Source organism: Passer domesticus, chromosome 1 (assembly GCF_036417665.1).
Source record: "Passer domesticus isolate bPasDom1 chromosome 1, bPasDom1.hap1, whole genome shotgun sequence".
Classification (NCBI taxonomy): domain Eukaryota; kingdom Metazoa; phylum Chordata; class Aves; order Passeriformes; family Passeridae; genus Passer; species Passer domesticus.
The window spans coordinates 53,843,924-53,868,707 of record NC_087474.1 but is presented as its reverse complement, the minus strand read 5'-3'; the positions used below and the strand labels follow the sequence as shown (position 1 = coordinate 53,868,707).

Here is a 24,784-nt window from a genome sequence, read left to right as displayed (position 1 = left end):
CGTCAGATTTGCCAATAACTATTTGCCAACAAAGCTGAAATTTCTCACTTTTAAGTTACTGCAAAATGAGGTGCTAATAAAAAAGATGGTCACATTCCTCAAGATCTCAATCCTCTTTACTCCCCCGGGGCCTCAACACAATAGCCCAGTGCATTCACCGTGGTAGCAACAACACACTGAGTTTGTTGTCCTCCTCTCTCAGCCTGTTAGAAGTCTAATTCTTAAGAGTAAGCTGTGCAAAAGCTCCTCATACATACATATATATACATAAAAATGTATGTGTGTATATATATATACAGGTGTGTAAAACCCACCTATGTTTTTTTCCTCCTCTGAGCTTCCAGACAAGACAAAAATAAGGAAATTGACAAAACTGACAAGTGATAATGGTTCCAGAAAATCTTCATCAACTGTTGATGGTAATATAAATTCTTGCTCTTCTTGAAAGGGCATATGCCAATAAAAGAAAAGGCATATGCTGTGTATACACAAGTGTACAAATATAAAGCAGCAATACTACAAGCAAGCCTGATGGCCTCATGAATTAGAAACATGCAAATTCACAAATAAAATTATGAATTTTTTTAAGATGAAAATTACTTTGCATGTTTGGAGGGAACCAGTTAAGAAGATGAAAGACAGTTTGCAAAGCACTGATAAATTGATTAGGCAAATATTATTATTAACCAAAAGATTATGAACATTTTTAACATGTAAAATATATTATCTTCAGCTTAATTAAATCACTTTTAATAATCACTTTTTGATCACCATCAAAAACCTTCAGGAACGACAGACAATTTAAATTATCTCTGCACAGTAACAGCCTGCTAGTGCTCAAAATATTAAGTTGTGACATTTCACCACAGCATTACTTTGCTTAATCCTGATTACATTATTTAGTGCACCAAAAGTTCACATTAAAAAGGATTCCTATTTGATCTCTAACAAGTTCATCCCCCCCAAAAGTGATGGTCTGTCAGCTTGTTCAGCATCTATGAATTGTTAGATTGTCAGTAATCCCTGGAAGTCCTTGACCATGTTAGTGCAGCCAGGTTCAGGAGGCTCAGACATAAATTCACAAATTTACAAATTCATTCTTTCACAAAATATTAATTATAATACCCAAAACATACAGATAAGATGACAAAACTTTAAACAATGGCACAAGTTCATTTTTAAAATTCACTCAAACTACCTGGTAGACTGATAGGGATATGCAACCCTGTTTTAACACAGTAAGATCCAAACTATCCACTGCCTAAAACATGCCAATCTATATAACAGTTACGAATTTGAGAAAAAGAAAATTGATGCAGTACTGCTTGAATTTGCAGACATGCAATTCCAGTGTCTCCATCATACTAAAAGCTTACACAAACAGTACAATGCCATCCAAAATTCTGTTCAGTTTCACTGATGCTGATCATGATGCAAGAACATTTCTAAACCATCTCAGCTTTGCCCTTTCTTGCTTGAGTAAAGGCAAGCACGGAAGGGAAGGAGGGCCTATTTTCCTCAGTTTTTAACAATAAGACAGGTTGTCCTCAGAACAACAGGCCCCCTGAACTATTAGACAGACAGAGAATAGCCTCCTTGCAATTCAGAAGGAAACAGTGACCTGCTGAGCCACTTAAAAAGCTCACAAGCCTGTGGCACCAGATGGGATCCATACTAGGGTGATGAGTGAGCTGGAAGAAGAGCTCCCTAAGCCATTCTCCCTCACTTATCATCAGTCTTGGCTAACTGGGGAGGTCTGAGATGACTGGAAACTGGTCAATCTAATACCCATCCATCAGAAGGCCAAAAGGAGGATCCAGGAAACTACAGGCCTGTCAGTCATCTCAGTGCCTGGCAAGGTTGTATGAACAGATCATCTTGAGTACGATCACACAGCACCTGCAACGTGGCCAAGGGATCAGAACCAACCAGCATGGATTTAGGATGGGCAAGCCCTACCTAACCAACCTGATCTCCTTTTATGACCAGGTGACCCATCTGGTAGATTGCAGGGAAGGCTGTCAATGTTGTCTACCTGGACTGAGCAAAGCCTTCAACACTGTCTCGTCTCCCACAAAATAATCCTCGAAAAGCTGACAGCCCATGGCTTGGACAGGTGCACTCTTTGCAGCGTTAAGAACTGGCTTGATAGCCAGGCCCACTCGGTGGTGAATGGTGTTGCATCCAATTAGTGGCTCATCACTAGTGACATCCCCCAAGGATCTGTATTGGGCCCAGACCTGCTTAATATCTTTACTGATGATCTGGATGAGGGGATCAAGTCTACCATTAGCAAATGTGCAGATGACACCAAATTGGGTGTGAATCTCAATCTGCTAGAGGGTAGGAAAGCTCTGCAGAGCAACCTGGACAGGCTGGATTATGAGATGAATCCAATGATATGAGGTTTAACAAGACAAGTGCCAGGTCCTGCACTTTGGCCACAACAACCCCCTGCAGCACTACAGGCTGAGAACAGAGAGGCTGGACAGAGGCCAGGCAGAAAGGGACCCTGGGGGTACTGACTGATGGCAGACTGAACGTGATCCAGCAGTCTGGCCACGTGGTCAAGAAAGCCAATGGCATCCTGGCCTGTATCAGCAATAGCGTGGCCAGCAGGACCAGGGAAGTGATTCTTCCCCTGGACTCAGCACTGGGGAGGCCAAAACTTGAGTACTGTGTTCAGGTCTGGGCCCCTCAATTTAGGAAGGATGTTGAGATGCTGGAGCATGTCCAGAGAAGGGCAACAAGGCTGGTGAAGGGTCTGGAACACAAGTCCTATGAGGAACGGATGAGGGGTTGTTTAGCCTGGAGAAAAGGAAAGTCAGGGGAGATCTGTTCACTCTCTACAACTGCCTGAAAGGAAGTTGTAGCCAAGTGGGGGTCGGTCTCTTCTCCCAGGAAACAACTGACAGTCTTAAGCTCCATCAGAGAATGTTTAGGTTTAGGACGACATTAGGAAGAAGTTCTTCACAGAAAGAATGATTGGGCATTGGAATGGGCTGCCCAGAGAGGTGGTGGAGTCACCATCCCTGGAGGTGCTTAAGAAAAGACTGGATGTGGCACTTAGTGCCATGTCTAGTTGATAAGGTGATATTAGGTCATAGGTTGGACTTGAGGATCTCAAAGGTCCTTTCCAACCTACTTAATTCTGTGATTCTGTGAGCCAACCTTAGAAGTAATGAAGGCACAACAACACTGCGGCAGAACAGTGAACCCTCTATCAAGATGAAATTTCAAAATATTTCCTCTTCAGTAGCCAAGACAAGTGTTTCACACTTCAAATAGCTACCAAAGGCAGAATATACTCAGTCATGGTCCAAAAGTGGTATTTCTTGAATACATTTAGGTCTGGCTGCATTTGCCCATTAGTGAGTTCATCCTTAACTCTCCCATGTTGAGTGACCAACAATGAAAATATTTAAGGACTTCCTTACAGCATTTTTGTTACTCTGTGTGTTGATTTGGCATGGCCTGGTTTTTTAGTAGTGGGGGAGGGCCACAGAAATGGCTTCTGTGAGAAATGGCTACAATCTTCCACCATATTGAACTTCCAAACTAGAACAGCCTATCCTTGAGGGACTGCACCCCGCAGATAAGTGAACCACACCACAGCCATTTCAGAAAGGTTGTTTGCCCATGGGAGGAACTCATGTTGCAGCAGTTTTGGCAGGACTGCTGCTTGTAAGATTGGAGCCATGCTGGAGAAGTTCACAGAGAACCATCTCCCATGGGATGGACCCCACAGCACAGCAAAGACTTCCCTCCCTGAGCAAACAGAAAAAGATCTCAGGTGATGAACTAACCAAAACCCCCACTTCCTGTCTCCCTACGCTGTCAGAGGGAAAGAGGGAGGGGCTGGGGGGGGAAGAAAGGTATTTTAAAAGCTTATTTTACTTCTTGTTATCCTTCTCTGACTCTGTTAATAACAAATTTACCTTATACCTTTAAATTTGAACTTATTTTGCCCTTAGAGTGTTTTCCCCCGATTCTTATCTCAACTCATGAACCCTCCATTAATTTTCGTTCCCTCTCCTTTGCCCAACTATAACAAGAGTGAGTGAGTGAGTGAGTGAGTGAGTGAGTGAGTGAGTGAGTGGCTTTTCTAAGTGCCTGGTGTCTGGCCAATGTCAAACCACAACACTCTGACACCTCATAACCTGGTATATATTTAGTTAAATTATGGGCAGAGCCCTCTAGTGAGTACTGTAATTACACTACTTAATGCTTTACAATATATACATGTGTTTTTATCTGCATTTTTCTTTTTTTCAACCAACTATTCAGTACAATTTTAAGAACTAACTGTCTAGTTAACTCTGGGGTGGGGATGCTAGGGAAAGGGTTATTAAAAATCACAAAAAAAATTATTCACCTCTGCCTGCAAACAAGAAGCAACCTGCTAGTCAGCCAACATTAAATAGTATTACCACATGGGATTCTTGTGCTTCAGGATTTGTCCTAAAATCCATTCTGAATTATCTTAATAGACTAGAAACATTAAATACATCTGGTGTTATATTGTCTAATGTATCACTAGCAGCATATCAGCAGTAGGCTGATAGAGCAATCAATAAAACTAGACAAGCTAGAATCAACTGAGATGAAGCATACCATAAACAGAAGATGCAAAGATGTAGGTCATCCTTTAAGCTTTTCTAATCCTAAGAATACCATCATATCACACTTGAAGCTTGCCATATAAATCCTACTAAGATCTTCCAACACTTTCTTCAAATATACTCTGGGGGGAGTAGCTAATACACCTAAAGGCTGTGCTGCCATTTAGGAGGACCTTGATAAGCTGGAGAATTGGACACAAAGAAACCTAATGAAGTTCAACAAGGGGATTGCACCTGGAAAAGAATAACCCCAAGTATCAGTACAGCTTAGGGGCTGAAGAGAGCAGCTCTGCAGAGAAGGACCTTGGAGACTCGGAGCAGCTGCAAGTTTACCATGAATCAGCAATGCCCTTGCAGCTAGGAGGGCCACTGGTACCCTGGGGTACATCAGGAAGACTGTGTCCAGCAGGTTGAGGGAGGTGATCCTGCCCCTCAACTCAGCTCTAGTAAGGCAACATCTGGAGTGCTGTGTGGAGTTTTGGACTCCTTAGTACAAGTAAGATAAGGAGCTACCACAGAGGTTCCAGCAGAGTGCCACAAAGATAATTAGGGGTCTGGAACATCTTTCTCACACTGAAAGACTGCAGGAGCTGCTCCTGTTTAGTCTAAAAAGAGAAGACAGAGAAGAGATCTAATCAATGCATGAAAATATCTCAAAGAAGGTTGTGAAGAGGATGGTATCAGACTCTTTTCAGTGGTTCCCAGTGACAGGACATAAACATAACGGCCATAAACTAAACCACAGAAAGTTCCACTTCAACATGAGGAAGAACTTCTTTACACTTAGGGTAGCAGAACACTAAAACAGGCTTCCCAGGGAGGTCACAGAATGTCCCTCTTTGGAGACATTCAAAACCTACCTGGACACATTCATTTCCTGTGTGACCTGCTCTAGGTGATCCTGCCTTGGAATGGGGTTGGACTACATGATGTCCTCTAACATTGGAGTGGGGGGGAGGTGTGGGTCAGAGACAGGGACGACACAAACTCCAAAGTTCTTGTGTCAAACAGCCTCAAGTTTATTCCCACAGTTCCTTTTATAGGAGCTCCAATTACATGTGATTCATTGAGGTCTTAGCACTGTCCAGCTCTCTGGCCAATGATACATTCGCATTTAGAGCTGAATGACATTGGCTGAGGGTCCCTGTGTAGACTGAATACAACCTATCCTTGCCCACCCAGGAACACTAATGCTACAACCTCCAGAGGTTCCTTCCAACCCTACCAATTCTGTGATACTCCAAGGTAAACAATCTCCCTAGCCCACACTGACCTTAATCTCAAGCACCAAATTTATTAACTGAATGCTGTTGAGGACTAGAAATAGTACAGGTAGCTCAGTGTACAATGGCACTGCAAGCTACAGGTTGTGCCCTGGGTGGGGGGAAATAGCTGAAACCCCCAGTGATGAGCCCTTTCCCCAACAAAAGGCACAGCCTTGCCATGCCAGCTGCACTGTGTCCAGCCACCCAGAGACTCTGTAGAACTCAATGAACAGTAAGAAGACCCCAGATCAAGTATCACCATTAAAACAGGCATACAGAATGAAAGCCAGGCATTCCTTTGTTCAGGGCCCCTAAAGGAGACACCCAACTCCATCTGTTATTACACTGCTGCACCATGATAAAAATTCTTAAAGAAAGCAGAGTCTAGGACTCTGCTATGGGAAACCTTCGGTCAAGGCAGTGAGGGAAAGTTGTCTGACATGTGAGTGTCATGAAATTTGTCTCTGTATGAGAGTGTGGGGAGCCAGGTGGGGCACCCATCATCTCACTGGAGCTGCTTGTGGTGAACGTGCTTCAGTCCCAGCAGCAAAAGCCTAGGGTCATACGAGCGTCATGGCAAGTCAAAGAGGAATGCTTCCTTAGCAAACTATGACATTACTGAACTTCTGTCACAATATTTAAGTCTTATTCTGTTTTTCTGCAAGTAAAATCCTTCTAAGTAACAAACGTTTCTATCTTGGATAGAAAGCTGTAAATAAGGTAAAATGGTAGATGAAGCCAAATGCCAGATGACATTACCTTTAGTATTATCAAAGGACACATATTGTTATTGTTTAAATAACCTTTGTATTTTCAACATTCTGCAGAGTTTCTGTAGCCCTCAAGTTTGGCCTAAATGAAGCAGCCTTACTTGATCTTTAAGGACTTTCTGAACTCCAGAAATGACTGTGTTCTTATTAGTATTATTATTCCTCATTCCTCTGAAGAATTACCATGCTCAAATCTTCTTTCACAAGGATTACGGTGAGCAGGGTGCAAAGGCCGAAGTACATGCAATTCCTAGATCAAACAGCTTCCTTAATATGCTGTGAAAGAAACCCCAAAATTTAACAGGGATCGGAGTTTGACCCAAGTCTCATTGCTCTGGAGATGGCAGTAGGTAAATATTATGCATATTACATGCATGTAATATGTTTGATTGCCAAAGGTAATCATTATTCCCTTTCAGAAAAAGAAGAGAATTAGTTCCAAATTTTGTATTAGCCTGTTATCAAGCAAATTTGAAAATTCATACATCTTGTTAGCAAAGTGCATCATGGCATACGTGTATTTGTAGAATGTTAACATTTAAAAGTTTCTATAACTGTACATGAGCAGTTTTGCTATGTTATATACCAGCACAGCAAGACAGAAGAAAGAGGATGAGACTACAAAACTTGTCTAAGCAAAAAGCCACCACTTCCTCATCTACTTCAAGTAGCTAGAAGACGTCAACTATCAGCTAAAGGTGTTGTTTCAACTCTTACTTAAAAAGAACTCATTCCCCAGAGTAAAATATATAAATAAATTTGGTTATTTGTCCTAAGGGAATAAGAAAAACTGAGGAGCTAAAATTACAAGAGTTTCTCTCTGAAATAAAGAAAGTTCCAGAATCTAGAAGAGCTGAGCTGCACTTTCACAAAGCTGCAGTACAGAAATCAAATAGGTCTTTTCTGGTTTGCTTTTCATTTTGATGAGCCACCTAAGCATCTAAGCATCCTGTATGTATCAGGGGTTGTAAAATACAAGTAGTTGAGATTCAAACTAACTTACGCAGCCTCCAAAAATTAGTCATAAATATCAGAAAGGAAAAAAAATACAGATATATCTGAACCACTACCATCTTTGCATAGCAACATCTATTTAGAAGTTCTTCAAATAAAATATAAGAATACAGAAAAGACACAGAAATAACAAAAGTATTGAAGGAATATTATTTCAGCTTTACTTGTCATGCTTTATTAATAGCCAATGTTAAAGAAATATTTCAACTAATTTAACAACACAGTCATTATACACTATTAAAGTGAGACCAAAAAGTACCTTGGCTAAGTATCTTTAGGTCTAAGTGCTATATATATTGTGCTCTGCTGGCACTTCCATAACACTCATTAGGATACCAGTGACATTTGGATGCATGACTGGTAGGTCACCCACAGCAATCTATCAGCTGCTTGCTCTCAGCTGATAGCAAACTACCACTAGCTTTATTATCTTCTGCAGTTTGGCCTTGGATACTGGTAAACAAGTATAATATTGTAGAACAAAAAGAACATTTTTAACTTACAGAAGCTATAGTGAATATGATTCATGTATTTCACCTCAAACTCTGTTTCAAAAGTCAATATGGTAACAGTTTGAAAACTGAACACTATTTTTCCACAAAAAAGAATGAACTCACTAAATAAGCATATTTTAATAGTCTAGGGCTGTTTCAAACAGCAGCACACCAAATCAGAAAGCACTGGATATGCAAATTGTCTGATGAAGCTCTGCAGAAGTAGTTTTACCTCACAATGTGATCATGTTTTACGAGCTGCTTGCAATAAGAGAATACAGAAGTAGTCAGACGTCTGCCTTTTCCTATACATGAAAAAATTTTGAGTCTTTCTATAACACTGCTACTGGAGATTCACATATCAAATAAAATACAAGCTGAAGAGGAAAGCTGACATGAAAAAGAAACTTACCTGGCATTACATAAATGGAGCATACAAGTTGTAGGTTTATTTTAAACTGATAGCATCTTGGAATCTTGAAATATTAAAAGTATTTTTTAAATCTTCTCATTGTAGAGTATAAAGCAAGAATGTTGGCACATATATTTTATTATAGTTATTTGATCAGACTAATGATGTCATTTACAACTGTAACTAATTCTGAAATTATTTTTATTATAAAAATATTCTGGGAATAAACCAAAGATTTCATGTGTGATACTTGCAACTTTAATACCATGGAACTAAAAATACAAAAACCTGATCTATTTAAAGACATACTAAAACATAGCTCACAGAGGACACAAAACATACAAAAAATGATGAAACACTAATTTGCTTAGCTTTCAATACTAAAAGGGTTAGCAATTATTCATGTACTGCAAAAATGTTTTAGCATACAATACTCTTCAACCAAATATTTTCAGCGTATTAAATCCTGTCCAACAGCTCACTATAATGCCACTGCCATTGACTCCTGCACATAAAAAAACTGCCTGGTCAAATGAGAACACCTCAAAAAAATACCCTCCAAAAGACTTAATGCATTCATATAATCAGGGCATGTATTTTTACTGACAATATGCAATACCTGCATCTTATTTAAGCATTGTATACTGCTGCTGAACTGAATTTTATGAAAATCTAATCCAACAGATTTCAAAGATGATTTGCTTTTAACCATACTGCCAACTTTTATGAGAAATTTTTGAAGAAATTCAATTTCTTATTTTAATAATTTAAACTTAATTTTTTTGCAAAACATTCCATTTTATATAAAACAAAAAAAAAAGAGGTTTTCATCCCCTTATGATGAAACTACTCATTACTTCTTGAATTTCTAATTAAAGGATGTGTTTCCCAAGTAAAACTTGTGATGGCAGCTCCCCTAAGTCCAAGCTTAAGTGCAAATCTGATGGTACTTTAGTACCTCTGTTTCCATTCTTAATCTTATTTCTCCTTCTGCCTCTCTGCTCATTCCAGTCCAACCAGTCTATTTAGAGATTAATGTTCTTCCAATGTAACTTGGCAAGTGCTATGGAGAATCCTTTGCTTCTCTTGTTTGTCCGGAACAGCACTCTGAAAATGGAGTTTTCTGGGGACAACACATATCTAATGAAGTAAATGTATTTCTCAATAGAAATCACGAAGAAAACCTTCACCAAATCAGTTCTTTTGCAGGTTATACAATAAATAAAAAAAACCCCCAAAAACAGGGGAATCAACTCTCTGTACCAACTCACTCCTTCTCGGCCATGGTAGTAGTTCTCATGTGGCAATATGCTATTTCTATACCCTGTATTAAGAACAGAAAACTCTCCTTACTGAAAAACTTAGCAATTTATCCTGGGTGATGCTGCTTGCTAACACTCTGGATCACCAGTTAACAGAAAATCTTTTTCTAAGGAGAGAGGGAATTCATTACAGACGTATATACATACACATACACACACACACATGCATATATATATATATATATATATCACAGTAGAGAAAATAAGCATTTATTACAAAATACCAAAATACAAAAATCATGAGGTATTTTCCCTTCAATTTCTATTATTGCAGGAAGCAAACTGCCAAACTGTTATCACTGATAGCATTCATAATGAAATCCATTGCAAATTTCAGGTATAGCTGATTATCTCCTAAAGAAAAAATTGTGTTAAAAATTAAAGTGGATTGTTCAACTGCAAGAAAACACATAATTTTTTGTGGCAAAACAAAGCAACTGAATTTTCTGACAAGGACACATTTCCTCTGAAAAAGTTCACAGAATCACAGAAGCATCCTGCTTTATGCTACCAGTCTATGTCCATGCTCACTAAGTCAGGAAATGTTTTGTTTATTTGTATTTGTTGCTTTTTTTTTTTAATCAAGTCGCTTCAAAAGAGCCATAGTACTTAATATGAAACAAGGTAAGTGCAGATAATCTTCTTTGTTTGCTTTATTATGCAAGTCAAGGTTACACATCATGCTGATAATGATTTTAATGATAATTTATGACTGATAAATTAGACTCAGTTTAGTCTGTTGTTCGGGGGTTTTTTTTGGAGGGGGAGGTGAGGGGGCCTGGGTTGGTTTTAAGTTTGGGGGCAAGGGAGAAAGGAAGTGGGGTAGGGGAAATACCTTTGAGTTTGATACCTATTGCAGGCATGGTTGGAAAAAAATCACAAAGGCTCTGTATAAACCTTTTGGATCATCCACCTCAAATTACCTGGACTCACGTAGCTTTTCAACCAAAAGTGGGACAAAAACGAAGTTAGTCTCTCTGAATATATCCTCTGTCCCACTACCTCACTGAGTTCAGTTCAGGAATAAGATTTTTAAGACGTGAAGACTGAAAGAGTTTCCTAATCTGGGAGTTAATCACTACAGCTTAAAGATCTGTTTTATTACTATTAAACACTTTGGTATTTAACCTAAAAATAGACTATTCATATCTATAAATACACAGAAAATAGTGAGATTGAGAAATAAAAAAAAAATGTAATGAAGGACATAAAGTTAGTTTTTTTAAGCAGAAAAGCAGAGAAAAATAGTTCTCAACTGACCTCTTTGTCTGGTGTTAAAGTACCTTCATGATTCTGATCTGTAAACGAAGTTGTCCTGATTCTGTTGCCAGTTGATGGAGGGGATCTGGAAGGGACCTATAGAGAAATCATGTATATCAACAAGTAATACTATTAACTCCAGAAGTAATTATTCTGTATTATAATTTACTTCAAGAATTACTAACTATGTCATCTCAGTGAAGCATAGTCTAGCTCTTTTTGAAAAAAACAACTGTCTGTGACAAGTTGTACCTTACTAAAAAGTCCCCAGAGCAAAATGTGCCATGAATCAGCCACACGAACAAACAACAAAATGGTTATTTTGATTATTTCTGACTACAGTCCTCTTAGACCATATTTGAAAAACAAGACTCCTAATATTTTAAGAACATATTACAATTGCTTAAGGTTTAAAAGTTTTGTGATTTGACAGGGATTCAAGCATTTACAAGTGGAACGGAATCTGATCAAGAACTTAGAAAATTAACAACAAAAAATGACACTAAGAAAATTTATAAATGTTAAATTTGCAATATTTGTAACATCGAATCTAAACAATGAAAAGGGCACAAGAAATTGCTATATTTTTCTGATGTCTATATGTACTTGTTGTTCTATCAGAACTAAACATCTATTCACAGAAATTTTACAACTTCATTCAAATTGAGGTTCTAAAAAGTCACACCAACTCAAACAAACTACCTAGCCAGCCTCATCATTCAAACTTCAAATATAAAATTTCAGTATAAATGTAATGAGTAGTAAAGTATCAACAAGCAGATCCATACAAAAGAAAATAATTAGCAAGATTTTTCATCAGGTATTGCGAAAGGCTGGAAGGATGTGGACTTAAAATATTTCAGGCATGTGGTGGGAGGAAGAGGAAGGTCAGGTCTTTCTTTGATGAGGTGATGCCCTCCTGCACAGAGCCCATCCCTCTGGACCTGTATCCCAGTCCTGCAGTGGCTGCCAATACCTGGCACATCAGAGGAAATGTGCCATACTCTGCCCCTGGAACCTAAATCCAGGCCCAGAGTGGTCAGATGACCAGAAGTTCCACCTGCAGGAAGGGCCCAGGGGTACTTAACCAAGGATATAAGGCAAGCACATGCATGTTTTGACCCTACCTCTTCATGAAATTTCTATCAGCTGAACACTGCTGGAACCAGGAGTGGTAGATATATTTGTTCTATTTTACATCAAAATTATTCTAAAAGCAGTCATAGTTACAGGTCTAGAGGTAGGCCAATGTCCCAACTTGAAAATACCACTCAAAAGTCAAACAGCTTACCTAGTACCAAATAGCTATTCATCATTAAAAGCTTTATGTACTGCTGAAAACAATCATACCAAAGTATTCATAGGGTTTGTAAAAAAGACCCAATCTATTAATGCTGACAGACTATTACTCTTCTTTTATTCCTACCCTCAATCTAATGCCAGGGTTTTAAAGATTATTTGAAAATCAATTTCCTTCTGTTTAGTGAGGGCCAGAAACATTCAAGGATACTTTGTCACTGCTTAGAAGCAGTATGAACACATCTCTTCACCCTGCCCTTAACAGTTCTACAGTTTGCACTGCTGCATTCAGACTTCTTGTCAATTTACACTCATTTCAGTAGCACTAAGCTTTGCAGCACAAATATCCATTGAACTTATGCAAAAACAAAAAGAGCTGAAACAGGGTAGTATAGTTAAATTGGAAGTGTTCAACTTCCTCACCAGCTCAGGGCTGACTAATAGTTAAAGCATGGCTTTAAGGGAGGGCACTGTCCAAATGCCTCTTCAACACTGACAGGCAAGGGTGGGGAAGGCACCAACCACCTCTCCAGGAAGCCTATTCCATGTTTTGACCACCCTCTGGTAAAAGAGTATTTCCTCATGTTAAGTCCAAATCTCCCATGACAGACACAGTTTGAGTTATTCCTGCATGTTCTGGCGCTGTATACCACGGAGAAGAGCTCAGTGCCTCCCTCTCTACTTCTCCTCAGGAAGCTGTAGGGAGCAGTGAGGTCACCCCTCAGCCTCCTCCTCTCCAAACCAGACAAGCCCAGTGCCCAGAGCACATTCCTGTCAGCCCTTTCCGCTGCTTTGGTGCTCTTCTCAGGACATGTTCAAGGACCTTCACATCCTTTTGAAATAGTGGGGCCCAGAACTGCACACAGTACTCAAGGTGAGGCTGCACCAGTGCTGAATTCAGCGGGATAATCACCTCTCTTGGCTGGCTGGTGATGCTGTGTTTGATGCACCCCAGGATCAGGTTTGTCCCCTTGGCTGCCAGGGCACACACTCCTGCTGTTCTCATTGAGCTTCTTGCCAACCTGCACTCCCAAAGCCCTTTCTGCAGGGCTGCTCTCCAGCCACTCCTCTCCCAGTTCAGACCTGTGTCTGGAATTACCCCATCCAGGTGCAGAATCCAGCATTTGGTCTTGCTCAGCTCCATATCACTGGTGACTGCTCAATACTCCAATCAATCCTTCTGCAAGGCAAAGCCTCTTGTCCCATGGGAGAATCAGGAACACTTCACCTAACTATCTGAGCATTCAACTGCAGCCTCCAGATCACTGATAAAGAGTCTGAACAGAACTGCCTCTAGACCTGAGCCCTGAGGAACACCACTGGTAACTGGTCACCAGCCAGATGTCCTGTTTGCTGCAATAATTTGAGCCCTGCTCTTCAACCAACTCATCACCCAGTGCACTGCATACCTACTCACCCTACTGTTGGAAAACTTGTCTGGAAGAACACTGGGAAGAACAGTACCAAAAGCCTTTATAGTACCCAGAAAAACTACATCCACCACCTTCCCTTTGTCTAGCAGGCAGGTGAACTTACTGCAGAAGGTTGACTGATAATTGCACTGTTCTTTTCTTTCAACAGCATACAGTATGATTTTCTTAATAATTTTTCCAGGTTCTGAGGTTAACTCTGTAGTTTCCTGCATATTCCCTCATGCCCTTCCAGTAACCTGGTTAGCTCCCAGTCAGCAGGGACCTCTGCAGATTCCCAGGATGATTGAGAGGGGTCCTACCACAACATCTGCTAGCTCCTTTAGTATCCTGGGTTGAATCCCATAGGCCCCATGAACTTATAAACATTCATTCAACTGACACAACATAACTTGTCTGTTAAAATTCCAGTGTTCACAAATGGAAAGTTAATGTTCCTGCAGTCATGGTCCTCTGACTCAGGACCAGGCAGACCAAGGTCTGTCAGTACTATTAAAAACTGAGGCAAAGAAAGTACTGACTGTCTCCATTTTTTCTTCATCCCTATTTGTCAGGTGACAATCTTGGACAAGTAGCAGTTTAAGACACCTGTAATTGTAACAGCGCTTTTTTCCACCCTGTCAGCCATCAGAAAGAGATGTGTTCCTCAGACTATGAGGGACAGGTATTCTCAATTTGACAGATGACATCAGTTAGCTGTGAAAGAGGAAGGCCTACAAACACCTCCTCACACAAGGTTATATTTCTTGAGTTATACTTGAAAAATTTTACCTCCAGGTTTACACCAGTCTTAAGTTTGTAAATTTAGTCTTGGACACTACAAACTGAAGTACAAATGTGAAGTTCTAGGTCTCAAAGTAAGGAATATGAATAGAGTATAGAAGGTATAGAGCATAGTGAGTGAAGCCTCTCTACAAGAGGGTATAGGAAAGAAAAGAGCAAAAATTAATGCAAACATAAGTTTCATAAACTGAGAAACTGTAAGAGTTAGAAAAATTTGGTCTGAAAATGTTTTGACAGGAAGGAATGCATTTTAAGAATCTGAATTACTGATCTGAATAAAAGTAAAGGAAAAAAGCATATCCCACACTTTTTACAAGACTACAGTATATTTTATAATCCTCAAAACCTCACTTCTTCCTTAAAAGACTGTTTTCAAATGAAATACAAGACATAAAAAGACAAACTTATTTTACTTCTAAGATCAAATTTAACTATTTCCCCCTAGTGTTACTTGAGAGCAACCAAAGAGTAAGAAACATTGCAAGACAACTATTTTACACAAAAATAAAAATATGTTATAATTTCTTGCTTCTCCCTTTCCATTTATGTCAACCCTTGAGTTACATAATCTGCTCTGTGCATAGTACAGCAGACTAGGTCAACAGACTAGGTATAATTTACTATAAACTCTCGTAGCAGATTGCAGCTACGAGATTTGTGAACATTAATTTTTCAAGAGGCAGATAAAGACTAAAGTATATTACGCCATTGGGTGCATATATGCACATAAGACCATATTTATTCAGTAGAATAATTTTCAGGAAGTATCAACTCTTGAACATGTGCACGGAGCATCCCGAACTAAGTGGATTACAATGTCCTGAACTACATGTATTACAGTGCTGTGTGAAAGGTGTCATAATTTAGCTGCTGTACATTGAAAACAGTAAACTCTGCAGATCAATCTCTTTTACACTGCACTGAAAGCTCACCACATATGGCAATTAAGAAAGCACTCTAAAACTGTAACTAACAAAAACATACTTCAATAACTAGAGAAGGCACAGAATTAATACTGTGGAAGGCCTTAAAGTAAGACCCAACAAGCTATACAAAATTTCACAATAGATCCATTTCCAAAAATGAGTGATTCAAAGAACAGAACATAACTGTCAGTTTTGAAACCATGGTCCAATACTGTGACTATGCACTGCCAAATCTCTCAGTGGTTCAAATTACACTCAAATCAAGCCCAGGCAACTAATCACCTATTTGTCAAATTAACTAAATCACCAGTCTGTAGCTTAACATTCACAGGATTCAGAGTTTATATTAGTTTTTATACTTTTACATTCCAAGATACACAGGATACTTAACCTAGCAATAAGACACAGGCAGACATTATCAGCAGACTTGGCCAATAGGAAGTTAACTTGCTGAAGTCTTTCTACCCAAAATTTGTGAAGAGAGAGTTTATTCTGCTTTGACACATACATGAAATCATCACAACTTATTTTTGGCCACTTTCACTTAGACACTCTGCACACATGTCCTATCTAGTGTGTATTATTAACACTTAAAAATAGCCTTTACTAAAATACATTTATAACAACTTAGTGAAATAAAGTACATACGAGAGGAAAATGGCCAATTAAATTATGACTAGAACAAATAAATAAGTACCTCATTCTCAGATTTATACTATATTCTCAATTAATCTACAGTTTAAAAAAAATGCAAAAATAAGGCTGAGGGAAGCAAACCAGCCCTCCAAAAGATGTTAACAGAAGAGACATACAGAACTGAAAGAACAAGCATTAAAACGACAGACTAGGGATAACTAGGGAACTCAATGCTGGATTGTTATTCACTACACGTGAAAGTATCATTACTTCAAATGCCAAGGAAGAAACCCATTTCTGTTTCATTCTGTTCGATGCTCAGGCAAGAGATGTTTTTTACATTCTTCCACAAGACAGCTTTTGTGGAGTGGACAAAACGAAGCACGGTTTCTAGCAGGAGGAGAATCAGTAAAAACTTAGATGACGAAGTTCTAGCGAAGCCGCCTCGCGCGGCAAGCGACCCGGGCAGCGACTCCCGCCGGAGCCTTCGGTCGGACTGGGGCCCGCCGCCGCAGCAACAGCCGCGGGAGGGTCGCGTTGCTCAGGCCTGCCCGATCGACCCGCAGGACACCAAGGCTTCCCCGGGCGAAGCGCGGCCTCGCCCCGCCAGGGGAAAGGCCGTCACAAGCGCCCACAACGGTCCGGCGGATACATCTCCCAGCGGCCCCTCCTCGCCGTACCTGCGGTGGGAGGGGGCTCGCACGTCTACCCGCTCCGCGCGGCAGCACCTGCTCCTCGCTAATCTTCTGCTTCAGCTTCTTGAACATGGTGGCGGGAGGGAGAAGGGGATGAGAGTACAGCTTTCCGGGCCGGCTGGGCAGACGGCAAGGGGCGCCCAGGGGGCGGCGGAACCGATCTCCCCTCGCCCCGGCCCGCGGAGCCACCACCGCCCCGCCCTCGGACCCCCTCCGCGGGGCACAGGCAGCCGCGACCGCTGCGCCTGCGCAGCCAACGTGGAGCCGAGCGCTTCGGCCGGCACGGTGTGCGGCGAGGCACAAACTTCTGAACGCAATGCGCGGCGTACTCCTCCCACAACCCGGGCGGATGTGCAGCCTGAGCGGCCCTGGGCGCCAGGATTGTGGCGGGGCAAAGTGGCGTTGCCTGGCCTCATTTTCTCCGTCTCTCCCGGAGGGCGAGGGAGGCGGTTCCGTCCTGGGTATGTAGCAGGCGGAGGAGTGACCGCTTCTATCCGGAAGGAGGAAAAACAGAGCGGTAAAAGCTGCCGCCTCGCTGCGCCTTTCCGCCGCCGTAGCCGTTTGATTCCGTACCTTAAACCGCCACGGAGACCCTCGATTTGCCTAAATGCTGACCCTGAGGGTCTGTAAGGCCTTGTGTGAGAGTCCTCCTGAGTCGGTCAGCGATAGTGTCGAGAACAAGCTTTCACAAGCCGAAGAACCCGACAGCAAGGTAACAAAATGGAGGCTTGTGAAAGCTTCCGACTAAAAAATGCCCAATAGTCCCTTTTTGAAGCTGCCTGGGCACGTATCTGCTAATAGGAAAGTCGCGACTTTTTTTTTTTTTTTTTTTGAGTAGCTTTCTGTTTGTAAACCTGAGAGACACTGTTACAACTAAAGTACCATTGAGGGTGAAACGGCAGTGTTTGCTAGTATTGTTACTACTGTCTCCCCGAATCTATGGCAGAAATGTTCTTGGCTGTGCAAGGTTAAAACTTCTGGCTTTAGATCCCTTGTTGGATGACGTTTGTGCGTGTGTGTGTATGTTCAGTGCTGCGAATGTACGTACAGAGGGCTGTCAGCAGCAGCCAGCATTCATTCTCCAACAACGGGACTATTTTGAAATTTACTGTGTTGACAATGACATTGCATGAAGTCTAAAAAAATACATGGTGCTGTTTGCAAGAAACTATGAACCACATGTTCTTCTGTAAAGCTTCCTACTAGGGAGGCTGTATGCAATAATCACAAATGCCCAGAAATGTTTTCACTGAAATACACTCCTGAAATCTCTAAGTAATTTTAGGGGGGTGGGGGGAAGTGGATAGGAAATAATTTTCCAATTTCTTTTACACTAACTAAAAAAATAATCAAGATAAATCTATAGCAAAAATAAACTGCTGGTTTTCCAAGGGTTTTTTTTTTGCTACATTAAACAAACATATTTTTATGTTTGTTTAATGTAGCAGAAAAAAAACACCCCTTTTTAAAAAAAATAAAAATCTTTTTTTGCAATCTGTTTAGTTGTAGATAAACTGTGACTGGTAGTGACCCTTTTGTTTGTGTGTTCCTGTTAAGACTAATATGCATACTTCAGATGACAGCAGTGACTTGCAGACTCTACTGATTTTTGTTGAGAATAACTGTTGACTTCAAACACGTTCAAAAGAGTTAATCTGGACCTAAAAGCTGTAATAGCCAGGTAAGTATCTTGAAGATTTGTAGGGTATCCTTCCTGTAGGTTCAAACAGAATTGTAGGAAAAAGTCCCCGGAACTAAAAGGACAAAACCATCTGAATAGCAGTCCATAAGGAAATAAGATAAAATGGGCAATTAAGTTTATTGCATCCATAAAAATTAAACATTTTCTGCTTCAGCGAGGTAGCCTCTGTTTTCTCTAAATATGACATGCAGCAGCATGGCGGTAAAATTCAGAGATTATCAAGTGAGAGGAGCATTGGCCGGTGAATGCTTTGGGAAACCCTTTAACAACTTTCAATAACCTAATATGTGAATTTGATGGACAGATGCATAATTGAAAGGACACTAGCTCCTGTAGCTATCAAATAGCAAAGCACAGCTTTTTGAATTCATTCCTAAAATGTATACAACACAAAAGAGAGCTCTGTATTATTTCCTTGGAAAATATAAAGCTTGAAATGGTATGTTGTGAGCGTTTCTCATGTACTGATGTTTTTGTAGGACTAAAGACTGTGTGGAATAGAACAAATATGAGATGAGAAACTATGATAAAATAAGTATTTTTTTCCTACACTAAATTCTTAATTACTACAGAAAATGGTAAGGGGATTTATTAGTTGAAACTCTGATAATGGGTTGTAATAACACTAATCTGGTAATCATATGATAATTGGATATTTTCTAGAGGACTTTTTTTACTACAGCAGGCCTTTGTGTAAATTTCAAGGTGCTTAATCACCCCCTGTTCATAACAGGAGGTGCCTAACCTGGGTTTTAGAAAGAGATGAAATAATATTTGTAGATATCATTGAATCACATATAGATTGGTGGCATTAAAAAAAAAAAAACAGAATGTGAATTTTTGTGCTCCTGAATTGGTATCTTTTGTGATACATAGCTATGTGTCTAGTATTGCTCCAATAATACAAAGTGGAATCCCTCGTTAAGTAGCACTATCCAGATTCTGAAGATATGTATGATAACTCTGCAAAACTCTATCATAAGCCTTGTAAATGGGATTTAAATGTTTTAGCATCTGAGCAAGTTTGATTGAAACATATTGAAACATACAAAGCTGTCTTGGTTTGAAAAGATAGGAGTCTGTGAAGGAAGGCAAAAAGCCTTCTGTGAAATGGAAAAGGTAAACCCCCTCCTTCCAAATTATCACAATTTCAGAATTAAAAGGGCTCTCAGGCAAAGATATGGGAATGGGAATAACAGTTTTTTTACTAGGAAGAAAAAAAAAAAAAAAACCTAAACAACAATGTAATTTAGCACAAGCAAAAAACCACTGGCAGAGTGAGAAAAACCTGACACCCTGAGAAGTCAGGGTGTTGATAGTAGTCCAGCCAGATGGTGGCTGCTCCTCCTGGAGCGGCAATCTGCAGAAGGGTGTAGATCCTTTCTGAAAATGCGGCGAAGGAGCAGCTGGGCCTTGGTTCCTGATTCCTCTGGGAAATCCAGTGAAGAAGGCTGTCTGTGGTCTCAGAAATGCTTGTTTTATGGTGGCAGGGATGCTTGGCTCCTCCCTCTGGGTGGAGCATCTCCCAATGGGATGATGTAACTAATCTTACCAGCCACAGTGAGTAATTCAATAGCCCATTAGCAGGAGATTATCTTCCTGGCAGTGTCATTGTTCTTGAAAGAGATAAGAAAAACTGCCTAACCCCCAACAGATGGCAAAAATAGAATACATGCTTATTTTACAAGCCAGGACATTATATAGCCCATTAGCAGGAGATTATCTTCCTGGCAGTGTCATTGTTCTTGAAAGAGATAAGAAAAACTGCCTAACCCCCAACAGATGGCAAAATAGAATACATGCTTATTTTACAAGCCAGGACAAAAGCGTTTACTCTAAACCCTACAGAAATCCTGGGGAAAATGTCTCAAACTACATTCTTACAAAAAGAATGTCAAAATTCCATATTTAACTGAATGATACCTTATTTCTAAAGGGTTGATTTGATCCTAGCAGATTTATTTGTAAAATTAAAAGAAGTAATTAAAAGTGAAGATATGCCCCTCCTTTTTTATATTCCTTAAGTACACCAGTTAACAGATTACAAGAGAGAAATATGACGTCATGGTACTGTCTGCAAAAGATAAATGTATACTCGCAAAAGGCACTCATTATGGTAGATAATTAAGAATAAAGGTTGTTTAAATTCAATCTATAGCAGTCATTAAGGTATTTCTTTGGGAAAGGGTATTGGATAAAAGGCTACTCTTAACTACTCTTATGCCAATCTAGATTTTTCTGATTGTCAGCAACACCAGCCCACACATGCCTGCCTTCTCATTCCTTGCCTTTTGTTAGCTTCAGTGCTTGTGAGATCATCTCCTTAGTCATTTCTGCATGTTCAGTCTGCAGAAAACTAACCTGGCAAAAGAACAATTTCTCTGACTTACTGTGCTGAGTTTCCCCTGAGAACTAGAGCCTGCTGCAAGGGAGATATAGACAGTCGGGAGCTGGACAGTTTTATTTTGCAAGTTATTTCAGATTGCTCACAAACATTCAGATTGCTCTTTGCTGAGCAATTTGCTTAACTTTAAACTCAAGTAATCCCACTGAGTGCCTCTTCAAGTTCAGAACTGGTAGTAGAGTAAAAAACACTAAGAATGAAGGAGCGCTTGTCATGTAACAGGAGTTACTCTCCAGAGCTTCTGTACAAACTACTGTTCTTTGCACACAGTTTACAGAATGTTGCAATTAGTAATATTTGCAGTTTCTACTCCTACTCATAAAAATCAAAATATTATTGTTGGTGTTAAAGTAGTCAGGGAGTATATAATGCACAGTTGCACAGGTAATAATTTTCAGTTCGGAAGTATTTTGATCTTTACTTCAATACAAATGTTACAAAACACAGCACATTACCTGACAGTGAAAATTGTGGCAACTCATTATACCTGCAACCTACAGAATGAGAAGCAGTTGTGCAAAGTGAATTCATTATAGTCCTGTGATTTGAACCCTAAAAGCTTTAATCTAAATAAAATAGATAATCAGAGCATTTTTCTAGCCTGATCTGATTGCTAATTTTACTTTTCTATTTAGATGTTGTGACTTACAACCACCACCAGATGACACTGTTCTAGGAGATTATGCCTCTGCAGAATCATTATCAGTATTACAAATGCAAAACCATGCCAACAATGAGATAGGAGCTTAACACCATTCGAGTCAAGGAACAAACAAAACCCAAAGTTTCTTTGTCAGCTCTGTAATTCTTCATTGTACAAAGTATAGGTTGCTCTAAGTAAATTACTGGATATCAAATAAGAAATTTCTTTACCTTGTGCCTGAGTTCATAGCAAACAGTCCATGGTATTTATTTCTGCATTCATGTATTCACCTGCCAGATACTGGCCTGAACTCAGTGCAAGTAAAAGAGAGGAAAGAGGTTAATTGAATAAAGATGATGAGTGGCATGAGGGAGAAGTCAGATTTGTGAGGGTGTTCAAAATGCACGAGGCCATGAAAAGCAAGAGCAAGCACTGTCTGAAAATGCTGAAAGGTACTATAAAGGCTGAAATTGTTCACACTGAGAAGACAAGAGGAATTAAGTCTTATTCTCTTCAGAGAGAAGAAGAGATGATAGGCATCACTACTCTGAACCTTGAGAGGGAACAGAACCTCTCTGTTTTAACAGGAAAGTTGAGTTCACATTTCATGCCATATACCTGTCTTTTCAAAAGTACAAAGTGCAATCTCAGCCACTAAAGACAAACTACTAAGAACCATTGCAATAAACTGGCTCACTCGAGATACCTTTTTTAATATGAATGGTAGTATAACAGATCAAGAGATTTGAGTGGCATGATTTGATCTTGCAAGAGTTTTTTTTCCTAAAACAAAAATCTTAATTTTATCACTACCTTGTTAAGTGGTTTTCGTTTCTGCTTTCTCTAGAGCGTCAAAACCTTTCTCTTAAATTGTGTTTTACTTTAGTTTTACCTTAAAAACTCTGAACACTATGGAAAGGGAGCTAATGATGAAATAAACAAGCAACCATTTTTATCAACAGTAATACTAGAAATGAGCTTGACTTCAAATTAGTTAGCATAAGATGCTCACTTGAGTACTTTCATCCTTATTTCTGTAATCACAATATAAACAAAAAACTCCCAAACATTCCTCCCCCCTTCCACACCCACACCCAAACAAATCTATATGGGCTTTTTTTGATCAAAAAAGAGAAAATAACTTGCTCCTGAAGACAGAGCTGCTTCACAGCAGAGGAATTGGCTGGTTTTATTTTAGAGAGATTAGTAATGTGTACTACAATGATTAGGTTAAAATCACATACACAAACTTATGATATAACAATGTCTCTTGCTTGCAGAGTTTAATGAGATTTTCTTTTTCTGGTAAACCTGTCTGATTGAATCTTCTTGCAATCTAGGTCTAATTTTCAAAGTTCCATTTGCTTTTGCCAAGGCATCCTGTTATTAAATCTCTTCTTAACCAGGTCCAAAGTCCATTATCTGTCTTGTGTCCCAATACTCCATGAATCCCAACTATATTCTGTTGAACCTCTCCAGCTGATCTTCTGGGTGGTGAGTGTCCCTCCCAAAAAGGATAGAATCCAGTAGATTAATATATGCTCAGGCTGGGTGGGAATGCCCAGGTACCTCCCTTGGCAGGGGTGCAGTTTGGTACGGGCTCTTGCAGCGGATTCTGGGCTGTTTGCCTCCCTTTGCATCACATGCAATGCTGTGGTGCAAGGCCTCAGAAATAAGTCTGGGGAGCACCTTGCAGGGGTCTTTGATGGATTATGACACCCCCTCAGTTGCCTCTCACATGAATGTCCTGTGATTGTGGCCTGTGGGGCTGGGGGTTTCACAGCTGGGCTGGTTTGTGTACAGGAAGATGGATGTTCAGCGCTTCTGACCAGAGGTTACACCATACTGTTGTTATAGATGAAAAATGAAAAATAGCCAATTTTAATAAAAATACAAAAAAATAAAATTTATTTTGCGACCGTAATACAGTCTCGACAGCCAGCAACCAAATCGGACAGTGTACCACCCCCGGGAGGTGATGTGGGTGAACGTGAGTTTGGCCTCGCTAGTACCAATTCTACCCCGTCCACACTGGCTGCTCGGAGGCAGCAGTTCTTACACAGTTTATTTCACCCGCGGCAGGATGTCTTTGTTTCTTTCTGAGTTCTTCATATTCAAGTTGGTTTCTTTCTCTGGCTCCGGCTGCACAAAGCCTCCGTCCGGGAATAGAACAATACGCTTCCCCGATTCCCAGAATCTGGCATTCAGATGGAAGGTGTTGATGGCCCTGGTCCTCTCAGATAGGTATCTTGTCTGGGCCATCATCGCTTGGGCATCAGTGGGTGCAGGTCCTTGTGAATGCCCATCTCCTGTGCAGCCAGAGTTTTCTTCGAATGCAAATGTGGTGGTGCCTCTCTGTCCATCTGCCCCGGTTTCGGCCATCCTGGGGAAGAATCTCCCCCCCTCCTTGTACACCAGTAGTTCATTTTATACATATATATTTTGATACACCTTTTATTCCCACAAATTACTACCCTTATCTATTACACTGTGATAAATGTATTAAATTTGTGCTTATATAAATATGATATGTTTGTAATTATAGAAATATATATCTAATAATGCTTTTAGAATGTATATGTTAATGATATAGTTAGTAATTTGTGTAGATAAAATATATATAGACTTCTATAAAATACATAAACCAAACTGGCTGTACATAAGGAGAAGCAGGGGGTAGGAATTTCATTCTCAGGATGGCGAAACGGCGGCAGACTAGCAAGGAGATACCAGGACATTTACATACAAAGGAAACTTTGGCTGCACAGGAGATGGGCATTCATGGAGGCATGTGTCCAGTGACACCCAAGAAATGATGGCCCAGACATGATACCCATCTGAGATAACCAGAGCCATCAACACCTGCCGCCTGAATACAAGATTACGGCAATTGGGAAAATGTATTGATCAGTTCCCGGACGAAGGCTTTGTGCAGCCCGGACTGAAGAAAAGAACCAACTTGAATATGAAGAACTCAAAAAGGAGACAAAGAGACTCTGCTGCGGGCAAAATAAAAGAGTATAAGAACTGCAGCCTTGGAACAGCCAGTGTTGACACAGTGGGATTTGGTGTGCTAGAGACCAGATCCAGACATCCACCCAGCCTAT

At 40.2% G+C, this 24,784-nt stretch overlaps 1 protein-coding gene across 29 annotated transcripts in view; it reads right to left on the bottom strand.

The window, feature by feature from the left end:
* Nucleotides 1-17,046, bottom strand: part of GOLGA4 (golgin A4) — a 77,524-nt gene extending 60,478 nt beyond the window's left edge. For 27 of the 29 annotated variants that reach the window (XR_010362683.1, XR_010362684.1, XR_010362687.1 and 24 more), the window contains exons 1-2: nt 16,914-17,046; nt 11,160-11,255 (exon numbers count right to left, since the gene is read on the bottom strand). Coding sequence is in view for 18 of the 29 variants with exons in the window: in XM_064420903.1 (XP_064276973.1) it covers nt 11,160-11,255; nt 16,914-17,000 (183 nt within the window). In the remaining 11 variants the exon portion in view is untranslated. Of the gene's footprint in view, nt 1-11,159; nt 11,256-16,503; nt 16,883-16,913 lie in introns of those variants that run through there. The other 2 variants (XM_064420969.1, XM_064421012.1) reach the window with 2 other exon arrangements.
* Nucleotides 17,047-24,784: the final 7,738 nt, after the last annotated feature.